Source organism: Hemicordylus capensis, chromosome 5 (assembly GCF_027244095.1).
Source record: "Hemicordylus capensis ecotype Gifberg chromosome 5, rHemCap1.1.pri, whole genome shotgun sequence".
Classification (NCBI taxonomy): domain Eukaryota; kingdom Metazoa; phylum Chordata; class Lepidosauria; order Squamata; family Cordylidae; genus Hemicordylus; species Hemicordylus capensis.
The window spans coordinates 219,752,747-219,766,084 of NC_069661.1; the positions used below are offsets into that span (position 1 = coordinate 219,752,747).

Genomic DNA, 13,338 nt, shown 5'->3' on the forward strand with positions numbered 1-13,338 from the left:
GACTATAAAAAAAGGACTGCTTCTCTTCCACTTCATGGTTAAACCTGTTTGTCAATGATGGATTTAACATTCCTTGTAGTTTGGTGCCCAGGTCAAGAGGCAGCAGTGATGCATGTCTCTCTAGAATGCCTCTCTCCCAGCTGAACTCGCCGGCTGTCAAAAAAACCAACCTTGTCACAATGTGTATCCATTCCTCACATGGCACTGAACATGCAAAAAAAGCACTTGTGTCAGAATGAGGATCTTTTATATAGGAATGACTCAAAGTAATTGTGTGTGTTTTTAAACAAGCAGGCAGCAAAATCCCCAGAGAATGCTTGTAGTGCACTATCCAAAGCCACTCTTAGGACCAAACTTGTAAGGCAAGTTTTTAAAGCTGAGCTATGCTGCATTTTCTGCCTTTCCACTATTTTTCTGCATTCACATTATTTATGCCTGTACACTCAGTCCAGTTTCTTATAAAGTCAGGTATTTAAGCAAAGAAGAAATATATGTGATTTTCTCTGTTTTCTCGGACTGTATCTTTAGTTAAGAAAGCCATCTGCCTGGATGTTTCATCACTGTTTCAAACACAATATATCCAAGGCTGAACATCTCATAATCATTCTCTTCTAAGCCGCCTTCTCCAATACACTCTGTCACCACTGACGTCACTGTCCACCCTGTTGTTCAGGCACAAGGCCTTGGTTCTATCTTTGATTCCTCCTTTGCCTTTGCTTTTGGTATTCAGTCTGGTTTTTTCATTTCTTACTTCATAAAATGCCATCCTCACTGTTGATGCTGTATCAATAATAGGAATACTGCCTTCTAAAATAATGAGGGGAAGGGCAGTAGCTTTCTTCCCTTACTAGTCATAGAGAGGTTTGATTCATTATTTAATGAGAAACGATAAGATTTTTATTATCTCAGATGGAAGGAAGCCTGTATTAGAAAATGGGTTGGGTTTTTTCTAGCATTACTCAGTTTGATAGCAAAATCTTTTAATGCCTTAAGAGTTTCTTAACTGAAGGGATTTGTCCTGTGTTAACGCTCCTTTTGTTTGAATTTTAAATCAGAAATAGATACATCTTAAAATATTCTGACTAGATTCTGATACAGGTTTCAGCCATGCAAACCAAGGTTGCAAATCAAGGTTGTTTCCAAGCACACTTAAGAATATAAGACCCCTATGGGTTGAGAACAAAGGTCAATCTAGTCTAGTATCCAGTAGGAACCAAGACCTCGGACAGTTCCAAGGGGGAAAGATTCAGGACCTTGGATAGCTCTGAGTGGCAGATCAAGAGAGCTGGATACAACACTATGAGGTGGATGTTACTCCAGAGCAGGGTTACTCAACTTTGGCCATCCTGAAGATGTTGGTCTACAATTCCCATAATCCTTGGCTATTGGCCACTGTGGCTGGGGATTATGGGAGTTGTAGTTCAAAAACAGCTGGGGGGCCTAAGTTGAACAGGCCTGCTCCAGAGGATGCTTGGAGCAGACTGCTGCTTTTGATAGCTGCTGCCATGTAGAATAGATTGACCCCTCCCCTTCTCTGAGGAAGGCTCTATGGTTTAAAGGGACCTTGTCTGATTTTCTAAGTGCTAGCTCCAGCAACACTAGAGGACCTGTACTTGGGTTGGCAGGTTCTCCAGGGACTCCTCTGAATGAGAGGATGAAGGCAAGGCCATATTCTTGGGTCATACTAGGGATGCTGTCTCTGGTTCTCCTGGTTGTGGCGGGGTGTGTGTGTGTCCCAGCGAAGCAGGATTGCCCAGGATCTGGGTCATAAGGTCTTCCCACCCTGACTCGTATCTTGAACTGTCTACCTTTGCCTCCCAGTAGGGGATGTTCTGGATCTGGGATCTTAATACAGAGCTTGTGGCTACATCCTCCCATGTAAGAGCAATCATGGCTGCACTATCTGAAGCTGCATGGTGTGAAGAAAGTGGACAGAGAACTTTTCCTTCCTCTCTCTTGGTACTAGAAGTTGGGATATTCCATTAAATTGATGCGTAGCAGATTCAGAACAAATAAAGGGAAGTTATTCACACAAAATAGACCTGATGTATGAAGTTGGCTGCCAAAAGGCATAATGATGGCCTCTGGCTTAGATGGCTTTAAAAGGGGATTGGCCAGATTCATGGAGGATAGGGTTACCTTTCATGACAGCTATATAGAACTCCCATGTTCAGAGCCAGTTGCTGAGGGATAGCCACATGGGAGGTCTGTTGCCTTTCTGCCCTGCTTGTGGGGTTCTTGGAGTCATCTGTCTGGCCACTGGGAAAAATGGGGTGCTCAACTGGATGGATCCTTGGTCTGATCTAGCTGGGCTTTTCTTATGTTCTTAAGTTGGCCTTCCTGCACAATCATTACAAGTATGGGAGCCTCATCTGTCTTTGCATCTGGTTGGCCTTGGTCAGAGTTGTTTATATTCTCTGGTTCTGTGCTAGCATGATACGAAAAAAATTGAGGGCAGGATGCAGGCCAGCGTTGCACCAGCATAATGTGAGCAAATATGTGCCTCTAAAGTCCTGTTCAGATGTTTTTTTAAAAAAAAACCCTACTGCACATGCTTACATTCAAAGCGAGTCCAGAAGTCTCCCCCCCACCCCCACTGGTGTGTCACTCACCCTCCTGCCTGCACCCTTTGTGCTTGTGGCAGTTATCTGAAGAGGCAAACACTGTAAGAATGACCATGCCCATTTCTGTGATCAGTAGGCTGAGGCTGCTATGTCAAAAATTAAGCATCTTTGAAACAGAATTTCGATCAGGCATCCCCAAACTGCAGCCCTCCAGATGTTGCTGAACTACAACTTCCAGCATACCCAGCCACAAAAAATTGTGTCTAGGGATGCTGGGAGTTGTAGTTCAGCAACATCTGGAGGGCCGCAGTTTGGGGATGCCTGATTTAGATTGACTTGGTGCAGAATGTTTAGCTTAGAGAACAGACAGCCATGCCCTGGGTGGACTAGATAGCATTCCCACTTACTTGAGAGTTAGTGCCATTTAAGTCAGTGAAACTTCATTCTGCGTAGGCTTACCTAAGATTGCGGTATAAGCAAGGAATGAAGGCTACACATGCATGTTTCATCCCAGCTTGCTGGATTCTGTACCTTTATATCTTTCCAAGTGTTCTTTTTACTAATCTCTATTCATCCCAGGGTGTCAATTTATCTTAATTGTCTTTTGCTTTCCCTTGTCAAAACCATCTGGCATTAAAGAACAGCTCAGTAGCTCTTCTATTGTACATCATTCACCTGGGCCAATTTTCCTCCCACTTCTTCACCGCCTCTTGCTTTATTGCAACAGATTCTCATTGAGTTCTGTGGGAATACTTCACATCCTGTAGTGGAGTTTTCTGAATAAGGTGCTAGGTTTCTTATTATTGATAACACATCCATTTGAATTTCAGCATCCCTTTCATACATTTGGGTGCTGTCTAATGTACGAAACTGCTGATTGACTTTGTTGCTATCAAACCACCAGACACCGGGTGTGTGAGGGTAGTGTGTGAGGAAGATCGTGCCCAAAATTGTGTGCTAGGAAGGCTGGGGAAAATGTAGTTCTTTCTAGTGCATTTTCCATAGAGTTCTATGGGGGAAGTGCTAGGAAGAACTACATGGGCCAAGGTGCAAATGATTCAGCTATACTGGACAAACTACACTGATCAAAACATTGTCCCTGGATGAGGTGAGAATGATTCGGCATAAACACTTTGAGGCCAAATATTTTCACAGGCCTAGTGGCTGCAAGCTGCACGTTTGGGCATGATGCAGATGAGGTGGATGGGTGCACTTTACTAGAGCCCTTTGGCCACTGTGACTAGGGATGGTGGGCTTTGTAGTCCAACAGCATCTGGGGACCCAAGGTTGAGAACCCCTGACTTAGAATAAGAAAACAGGGCTTACGTTATTAGGAGAGGTGCTTTATTTATTAAAACGTTTATATAATGCTTTTGCAAAAAGTACAAAGTGGTTTACCATAACAAAATAGCAATTTGAAAACCAACAATATAATGTGATAACTGAAGCAGCTGCAAAGTGATTGATGAGCAAAGGAAAGAAGGGAATTGTTGGCATCATGCTGTATAGATAAAACCACCCTGAAAGATAGGGCAAGGGTTGGGCAGAAGGAGCTGCAAAGCAAATTTGAGCAGAGGTACTGCAGGGGTTTTTAAGGAAGGTCAGGGCAATCAACAGAGTGATCCTCAGCATATTTACTCAGAATTATGGAGAAAGTGAACCAAGAGAAAATGTACATGCTCTCATACATAACATGAGATGCATTATTAATAGGTTCAGAAGCAAAAGGAAAGTACTTCTTCATGCAATGCATAACTGATCTAAAAGAATTCACTGCCACAAGATATGAGGTTGGCCAGTAGCTTAGAATGCTTTTTTTAAAAAAATTAGACAAATTCATGCGGACAAATTGCTTTTCAAAACTGCTTTAAAAAAAGGATTAGACAAATTCATGCAGGATTAGACAAATCCATGCAGACAAACTTTATCATTGCCTAATTAGCCACGATAACTAAATAGAGAGGTCATTCACACAATCAAAAACTGTGTTCTACCTGGATTTGGGAGCTGTGTGTGCTCCCAATTTTCAGTTGTGTGAAGCAAGTTAAGAGGAAAACCTGGGTAGAAGTGATTGTGTGGAAGCAAGATAGGAGGAAAAACTACCCAAGTTTTCCTCCTACCTTACTTCCACACAACCAAAAATTGGAAGCACACAGAGTTCCCAAACCTGGGTAGAACACAGTTTTTAATTGTGTGAAAGACCTCAGAGTTTCCATGCTCAGGGATAGTCTACTTTTGATTATTCAACACTGGGAATGCAGAACATATACAGTAGACCTAAGAATGCTGGCAAAAATGTTTGGTCCCATTAAACTCCATAGGAATTAGATTTGGGTAAATATGTATGGAACTGAGCTGTAGGGCATACAGTATATGATTGATGATGGGAAGAGGATAGAAGGAGTACTCACTGGAAGATGAGAAAAGTCGTTGAGCATGGGATATGACTTTCTAGCACTTTAAGTTTTAGCATCTGAGCATCTCATGTGTTTCTCTTTCTTTGTGTATTTTTTTTTCTGACAGAATCCAGTGTGAAAGACATAATAGTGCTGAAATCCACATTAGGTAGGCTGTTTATTTCCCCTTTATTTTAAAGTTTGTTCCACTGAGAGTGGGATTGGGTGGGGGGGCAGTCCTAGAAGGCCTATAAACTAATATGACATCAGAAGCTACCCATAGTATTACTATGTCTGCCAAACTGGGGCTGAAGCGGCGAGGTAGATGACTGGAGCGCAAGTGGAGAAAGACTCGACTCGAATCTGACAGATTGCAACATAGAGCGCATTTGAAGATCTATACTCAGGGTTAATTCACCCTTCTATGCTCAGGCGATAGTGTGGCAAAGAAGTGATTCTTTTCTGCCCGTATTGCATCCGCAAGTTCACGTCCGGCAGAGTTGTTTAGGGTTGTGAGAGGGCTAGTATGTGCCCCTCCTCCCTTGAATCAGAATATGGAACCATCGATTACCCACTGTGACGTGTTTAATGAATTCTTTGTGGGGGAAATCTCTCATATTCGGGCTGACTTAGATTCCGTCTCCACAATTACTTCAGTGTCTGTTGTGGAGGTGTCCAGCAACTCCTCTTGTGTGGTTAAATTGGATCAGTTCCAGTTTGTGACTCCTGATTGTGACAAGCTGATTGGAATGGTGCAACCTACCACCTGTTCTCTTGATCCTTGCCCGACATGGCTTATACTCTCTGGCAGTGGGGTTGTTGTAGAATGCCTGGTAGAGATTATAAATGCATCTCTGAGGGAAGGCAGGATGCCTTCTTATCTTAAGGAGGCAATTATTAGACCACTTCTGAAGAAGCCTACCTTGGATCTCTCAGAGTTGAGCAACTACAGGCCTGTCTCCAACTGTTGGTGGCTGGGCAAGGTAATTGAGAGGGTGGTGGCCTCCCAGCTCCAGACAGTCTTGGAGGAAACTGATTATCTAGACCCATTTCAAACTGGCTTTCAGGCAGGCTATGGGGTGGAGACTGCCTTGGTTGGACTGATGGATGATTTCCAATTGGGAATCGACAGAGGAAGTGTGACTCTGTTGGTCCTTTTGGACCTCTCAGCAGCTTTTGATACTATCAACCATAGTAGCCTTCTGGAGCGTCTGAGGGGCTTGGGAGTGGGAGGCACTGCTTTGCGGTGGTTCTGCTCCTACCTCTCGGGCAGGTTCCAGATGGTGTCCCTTGAAGACTGTTGTTCTTCAAAATCTGAACTTTTGTATGGTGTCCCTCAGGGCTCCGTATGGTCTCCAATGTTGTTTAACATCTACATGAGACCACTGGAAGAGATCATCAGGAGATTTGGTGCAGGGTGCTATCAGTATGCTGATGATACCCAAATCTACTTCTCCATGTCAACATCATCAGGAGAAGGCATAACCTCCCTAAATGCCTGCCTGGAGGCCGTGATGGGCTGGATGAGGGATAACAAACTGAGACTGAATCCAGATAAGATGGAGGTACTCATTGTGTGGGGCTGAAACTCAGGAGATGAGTTTTATCTGCTTATTCTGGATGGGGTCACACTTCCCCGGGAGGAACAGGTACTCAGTCTGGGGGTGCTTCTGGATCTGAGCCTCTCGCTGGTGTCCCAGGTTGAGGCAATGGCCAGAAGTGCCTTCTATCAGCTTTGGCTGATACACCAGCTGTGTCAATTTCTTGAGATAAATGACCTCAGAACAGTGGTACATATGCTGGTAACCTCCAGACTGGATTACTGCAATGTGCTCTATGTGGGGCTGCCCTTGTGTGTAGTCTGGAAACTACAGCTGGTTCAGAATGCGGCAGCCCGGTTGGTCTCTGGGTCATCACAGAGAGACCATATTACTCCTGTTATGAAAGATCTACACTGGCTACCGATAAGTTTCTGGGCAAAATACAAGGTGCTGGTTATAACCTATAAAGCCCTAAACAGCTTGGGCCCTGGGTATTTAAGAGAACGTCTTCTTCATTATGAACCCCACCGCCACTGAGATCATCAGGAGAGGTCCGTCTGCAGTTGCTACCAGCTCGTCTGGTGGCTACTTGGGGATGGGCCTCCTTGCGGCTGCCCCAAAGCTTTTGAATGTGCTCCCTAGTGAAATCAGAGCTTCCCCATCTCTGACAACTTTTTAAAAGTCTTTAAAGATGCACCTATTCACCCAGGCTTTTAATTAAATATTGTTTTAACAGTTTTAACATCATTTTAAAATCTTTTAAAATTTAAATTGTTGTAATGTTCTAACTTTTACTATATCATTTATTTATTTTTAACTACTGTTTTAAGTTTTCTGTTGTCATTTATTTTAACTAATGTTTTAACTTTTTGTATGTTTTCTTGTAAACTGCTCAGAGACATGAGTTTTTGGCGGTATAGAAATATGTTAAATACATAAATTAAATAAATAAAATTAGAGCCCCATTCAGATGTTATAAAGTGTGGGAGGAAGGGGAATTTTGTACTTCCATACAATGTCATTGAGACCTGACACGCTCAGAATCTGAAGCAAACCCTTTCTCGAACCTCTCTGGCTCTGACACACTCAGAAGTTCTGCTTCCCCTGCTGTCCACAGTTTGTCTTTGCAGAGACAAACATTGTACTTGTGGACAGATTCTCCTTGTGATCATAATGTGTGAAGGCGGAGCTTCTGAGCCACATCAGTGCCAGGGCAGAGCTTTAGAGCACATTCTCAGGGACACTGTATGCAAGTATAGCATCCCCATGTTTTATAATGCCTGAACAGAGCTTAGATGATGCACCTACAGTATTACATGATCAGGGCTTGCACGTTTTGTTTTCTTTTAACAAAATAACAGCCACACAAGGCCTTAACTTAACCATCTGGATCGGAGCTTTCCTTCTGGGGCAAATAGCAACTGTGTGGGGGTGGAGATGTTCTGATCTGGACTGGGGCTGTGGTGGGAGTCAAAGGTTAAGGCCCTCTTCCCATGTTGGGATCCCACACAACTGGTATTTACATTTTAAAAAGCAAACATGTAGGTTGCCATAACACAATAGGTTATATTGTCTAGTCTGGCTGTTTGATGTGATCAGCATCCATATGCATGCATTGAAATGCATGGCTGCCTGCATTGACATGTGCACATTGATACTTGCTGTTGGGTGCCACTGGCTGTTTTGTGGTGACTGATGTGTTATCCACCACTGACAGGACACATTGTTACAAAAAGGGCTGTGTGTACATTATGGGCACCTTTATGCACATTGGTGGGGGGAGGGGTGTGATTTAGTCATGGTAAGTGCATGGAAACCACCATCCCAACACACAGTTTCAAAGCTAGAAACTTGAGGGCTTCTTTAAAAACTAAGTTGAAGATTTTTTTAAAAAAGAACAACAACTACAGAAAAGAGGTTGGGAGAATTCACTAGCTGGAAAAGGGCTAGAAACAGAGAGAGTTGTGGGGTGGTGGGTGGGGCTGTTTCATACCTCAAACAACAATGAATGAACCCAAGTTTGCCAACATGGAGTTGCAATCAGTCCTGTTTCTCTGACAACTTGAATACACATGCTTTGAAATACCTGTCCGTTGCATTTATTTTTGTAAGTTTACCCATGGAAAACGTCAAGTACGAAGCAACTTGGGGATGAGAGAAATAAAGAGCACACCTCAGCCAAAGTTAAGCCATTGATTTAATGTAAGGGTTAGTTTTTCATTAAATCAACGCACCTTAGTCTATTCCACTGAACTCAATGGGACTGTAAAAAGTACTGAACTTTGGGCTGGATCATGGGCAGACTTGGGGAATGAAGACTCCCTTATAATTGGAGGACTGGGATGGTTAGCAAGGGTTTCACTAGGATAGGAGGAGACTGGTGCCACTGAGAAACTAGAGATATTAAGGCCACTTAGAAGTCACTGGATTAATGCTTAGAACTTAAAACTTTTGTTATATTCTTTGCCCTGACCTCGTGTATAGATGAAATATATTTAAGTAATGTAAGAGTTTTCTCCTCCAAGCCATCTTTTCTTACTTTAGTGGCACTCTTCAGTTTTGTTTGTCTTGTTCATTCAGGTTGCTACAGATACAGCTACATCCGGGAGGATGCAGTCCTAAAGCTGAAGGGCCCAGACTATCTTGCCTCCAGCTGCCTTTGGCATCTCCATGGTCCTAAAGGTCATATGATTAAGCTACGTCTGGAATGGACCCTCTCAGAATGCAGGGACCGACTGGCCATGTATGATGCAGCTGGGCCGTTGGAGAGGCGACTCATCACTTTGTAGGTAGCCTTGATAGCATAGCGGCATGAACAGCAATGGGAATTGTAGTCATCATCTTCTTCTCTCTAGAGTTGCTTCTGAAATTCTCCAAGTTCTGGAGTTCTGAATTACCATGCCTTGTTGCTGCAGTGGAATTCTCATCAAAATTTTCCATTGTTCTGTGTTGGGCTTTTTTAATTTCCAGATTTTGTGCAGAGCATACCACACGTCATTTGATGCAGCTTTCAGTTGCTCAGTCCACATGTGCACATTGATATAACATGGCAAAAAATCAAACTGGACATGATCCTATATGTGGATATATATGTCAAGATTTCTTTGGTGTGGTGTTTAACCAGATATGTAGGAGTGCATATGCACATCAGTAAAACACCACACCAAAACAACCTGGATGCAGTCCTACATATGATCACATCATGAGCCCTATTTGGACTTGTGTTAAAAGTCAAAATTAACTTATGTTCACAAGTTAAATTTGTGAACACAAATTAACGTGTTCAGGTGCCTACCCACACATTTTTGTGTATATATGATTATATGCATGATTGTACAAGTGTCTATTTTAAAACACTGATTGTACAAGTGTTTATTTTAGTATAGGTTACTCAAATGCATGGTACAGATAGGAAATGTATTGCTGTGCATGTATTGAACATAAGATATGAACACACTTGTACATGTGTTCAGATCTGTATGAGTACACTGTATACAGATTGCACATGTGTTGAATATATCATGTGAATAAAGCTAAAACTGCCTTTAGGGCAGTGTTTTATCAATGCAGACATGCATATTGGGCATTTAGATATTCTCCTAGTTCAATAAGAATTCAGGAGGAGTGGGCAAAGCAAACTGGAGGAATAATAAAGGAATGGAAGTGTGGAATCTGTCTCATCCCTACTTCTTTGCTGGTTTTGACTTACACAAAAAGGATAAATCATACCTGCCAATATGTCCCTATTTCCCCATTCAGTGAATGGGAAAATAGGGACATCTTGGCAGGTATGGTATAAATTAGGCTCATTCAGTGTGTACCTCAAACAGTTAAACTTTGTTGATAGGTTTATAACCCAGTTATAACATGAAGAACATGGATTATTCTGCTGAAGCAAGGTCCTTCTACCTATAGCTCCAATGTTAAGATGAATCAAATAGATTGTCAGATTCAAAAATCAAATCAGAATATCTCTTGAGTATTTCAGCATCTACTTGATTAATATGTTTCATCTCAGTTGATACAATTTAAATCTTTGTATAATTTGAATACTTTCCTTCATTGGTAATTAATAGATTTATATTTTTACAACTCATAGAGGCGATTCTCACAATCAGGCAACTCCCCTAGCCTGATTTCGCCTGACCATGAGAACCACCAGGCTCGCAGGCGAGCCCGGTAGCCTCTAAGTGGTTAACCTATTTAAATAACCCTCCCCTAAGCCCAGGTTAGTGGAGCAAGTGCTCCGCTAACCCGGGCTCTACAATTGTGAGTTGCTGCGGTGCAGCTCCACGGCAACTCATAAGCAGACCCCGGACCAGGAGACTTAAAAGCAGCCTCCCAGCTCGGGGGGTCTTTCCAGCATGCTCTGCGCACATGGCCCACGATCCCCCCAGCCCCCGGCTAAGCCCGCTCTTGTTGTGGTCCAGGCCTGATTTATATACTAAATAAGCTCATTAGCTAGCATACAAAATTAGGCCTGTCTCATAGTGTCACCAAGTGACCAAGTTCCTTTATATAGTGACCATGTAGGATCTGGGCGCAAGGAAGAAAGGAGATCAAACCAATCCTAAATGATCCAATGGGCTTTATTGAGTATAAAAGAATAACAACATCAATCAAGCTGAGCAGAAAGCAGAACATTCTATCAATATTACTAACAGTATTTCAACCCTAGCCAGCACCAATATTCACCCAGTGTTCCTAACTAACATATGTGTATGTGTATTAAATCTTCCTAAAGCCTAATATAATTCAGATATAGACTGAAAAAGGGGGGGGTTAGGAAGGCTGAGGGCTGGCATGGTTTGGGGAGATCAGGAATTAGTAGAGGGACGAGGGGAAGGGAGAAGAAGGGGAAAGGATGAAGGGATCCAAGGCTTGTAGAGGCAGCATATTACCAGGATCAGAGGCTTGAGAACGGTGGATCTTTCAGCTGAAGGAGAGAAGCTGTTGGCTGGAGACAGGAGCTTTTGGATCAAGCATGCAGTTTGCTCAGAGCACGGCTGAGAGTCAGAGCACCATGGCTGGGGAAGTCTTGACTTCTCACTGCGCAGTGGAAGTCACAGACAGTTCCTGTCCATGGACAGAGTTCCTGCCTCTAGCCCCGCGGCTTGGGCAGCAAACTCTTGGATTACTCATGAGCAAGTCTTGCTTGTAGGCAGAAGATTGCGTGTAGGCACAAGACTGCCTGTAGGCACAAGACTCCTTGTAGGCACAAGACTGCTTGCTCTCTGTCCAGTAAGCCTGTTCTTTATAGTTTTATTTTCCTTTGATCTCTCATCATCTTTCCTGGGTCCCAAAAGGTGACAACTTGCTGCTACCTTCTGGATAATGTCTTTTACTTATTCAGGATATTAGCCCAGTCCAGGGAGATCTGAATCCCATCTTCTGTAAACTGTGAGCTTAGAAAGGGGGGGCATTGCCCAAAGCAAATCTGCATCTCTGAGCTGCAAATGGGCATCTTCTCTTGTCCCAGATTTGCTAGCCTCATCCCAAAAAGGTGTTAAAGTGTTAGTAAAGTAAGAATCAAAGTCTATAGGTGTTTTCTTTGTATGCATCTACCTATGTTGAATTTCTATAGAGAGCAATTGAGTCAATCATTGACAAGGATTAACATGGACCTCTTGCAACAGGAGAGGGGAGATCAGCCTCTGGCCTCTTCCACAGACATTATCTGATAGTGAGTCACATTTTAGCATTTGGATTGTTCTGGCCTGGCTTTTGTGCTTTCTTGAGTACCCATTTCACAATACAATGCTGGATCGCCTCTTCCCTCACAGACCAGTTGAGATCTGGGGTGTCAATTCACCCTGAGCCCAGGCATTAATTGAACTCTTACTATAAAATGAAATCAGACACAGGCCTGAATTCCATATACTTCTGGGCTGGTACCTCTGGGTCTAATATGTTGGGGTGCCCCTAACACTCTCCCCGCTAACCCTCTCCAGGCAGCCCCCACTGATCGTGGGAACCGCCTCAATATCTATGCCATCATTTTCAAATGTCATTGAGTAATATTATACAAGGTTCAGGGCTGGCAGTTTTCAAGATATGCAGAACTTGGCACATAATGTGAAATAATACGACAAAAACACAGAGTTCCACTTTAAGAAAAAAAGTTTCTAGCCTTCATGGCCACAGATATACTTTAAATAGGGGGTGGAGCTTCTGCATCACCAGACACCCCACCCCACAGCTTCCAGTTACTTTCTCCTGGCAGTGTACTCTCATGGCCCATCACTTACCAATGCCTTCCCCTTCTCTATCAATCATTGTTTCAATTTCAGCAACAGACACACATTGTTCAAGACCAAAATAACTGCCCCCTTTCCTTTCGACCTCTTTTTGTCTCATACTACCACTTCAAAAACCACTTGAAGTCTCCTCTTCTTTGCACCTTGTCAATACACACATCTCCTCTGTTTTCATCCCTTGCCTCAGGCTGTATGGCTGCAGCCGTCAGGAACCCGTGGTAGAAGTGCTTTCTTCAGGTCCTGTCATGTCTGTGGTATGGAAGAAGGGGATGTACAGCTACTATGATCCTTTCATCCTCTCTGCCCAGGCTGTGCCCTTTGAAGGTGAGCAAGTATCCCTGGAGGTTGAAAGAGAGAAGGGGAAGGACCATTAACTTCCTTGGCTAACCATAGTATCGTATTTTACCTGAATCCAAGACTAGGCTTTCTCCAAGGTCTTTGATTTTAGAAATCAAGCAGTTGTCTTAAATTCAGAGTCCTCTTCCTTTCATGTAAATACAGGTACAGTATAACCTGTATTTACCCTGTATTTCTAAAGGGAAGTTGTCTTAAACTCAGAGTTGTCTGCTATTTGGGTAAA

The 13,338-nt window shown here is 43.1% G+C and overlaps 2 protein-coding genes across 3 annotated transcripts in view; one reads left to right on the top strand and one right to left on the bottom strand.

Annotated features, from left to right (window-relative positions):
* TMPRSS6 (transmembrane serine protease 6) overlaps positions 1 to 13,338 on the top strand; it is a 67,539-nt gene that overhangs the window by 9,433 nt on the left and 44,768 nt on the right. For both annotated transcript variants that reach the window (XM_053256457.1, XM_053256458.1), the window contains 3 exons: positions 5,088 to 5,129; positions 9,082 to 9,286; positions 12,946 to 13,082. In XM_053256457.1, the coding sequence (XP_053112432.1) occupies positions 5,088 to 5,129; positions 9,082 to 9,286; positions 12,946 to 13,082 (384 nt within the window). The remainder of the gene's footprint in view (positions 1 to 5,087; positions 5,130 to 9,081; positions 9,287 to 12,945; positions 13,083 to 13,338) is intronic.
* KCTD17 (potassium channel tetramerization domain containing 17) overlaps positions 11,189 to 13,338 on the bottom strand; it is a 50,195-nt gene continuing 48,045 nt past the window's right edge. The window contains exon 7 of the mRNA XM_053256460.1: positions 11,189 to 13,096. Coding sequence (XP_053112435.1) covers positions 13,050 to 13,096 — 47 coding nt within the window. The 3' untranslated portion in view covers positions 11,189 to 13,049. The remainder of the gene's footprint in view (positions 13,097 to 13,338) is intronic.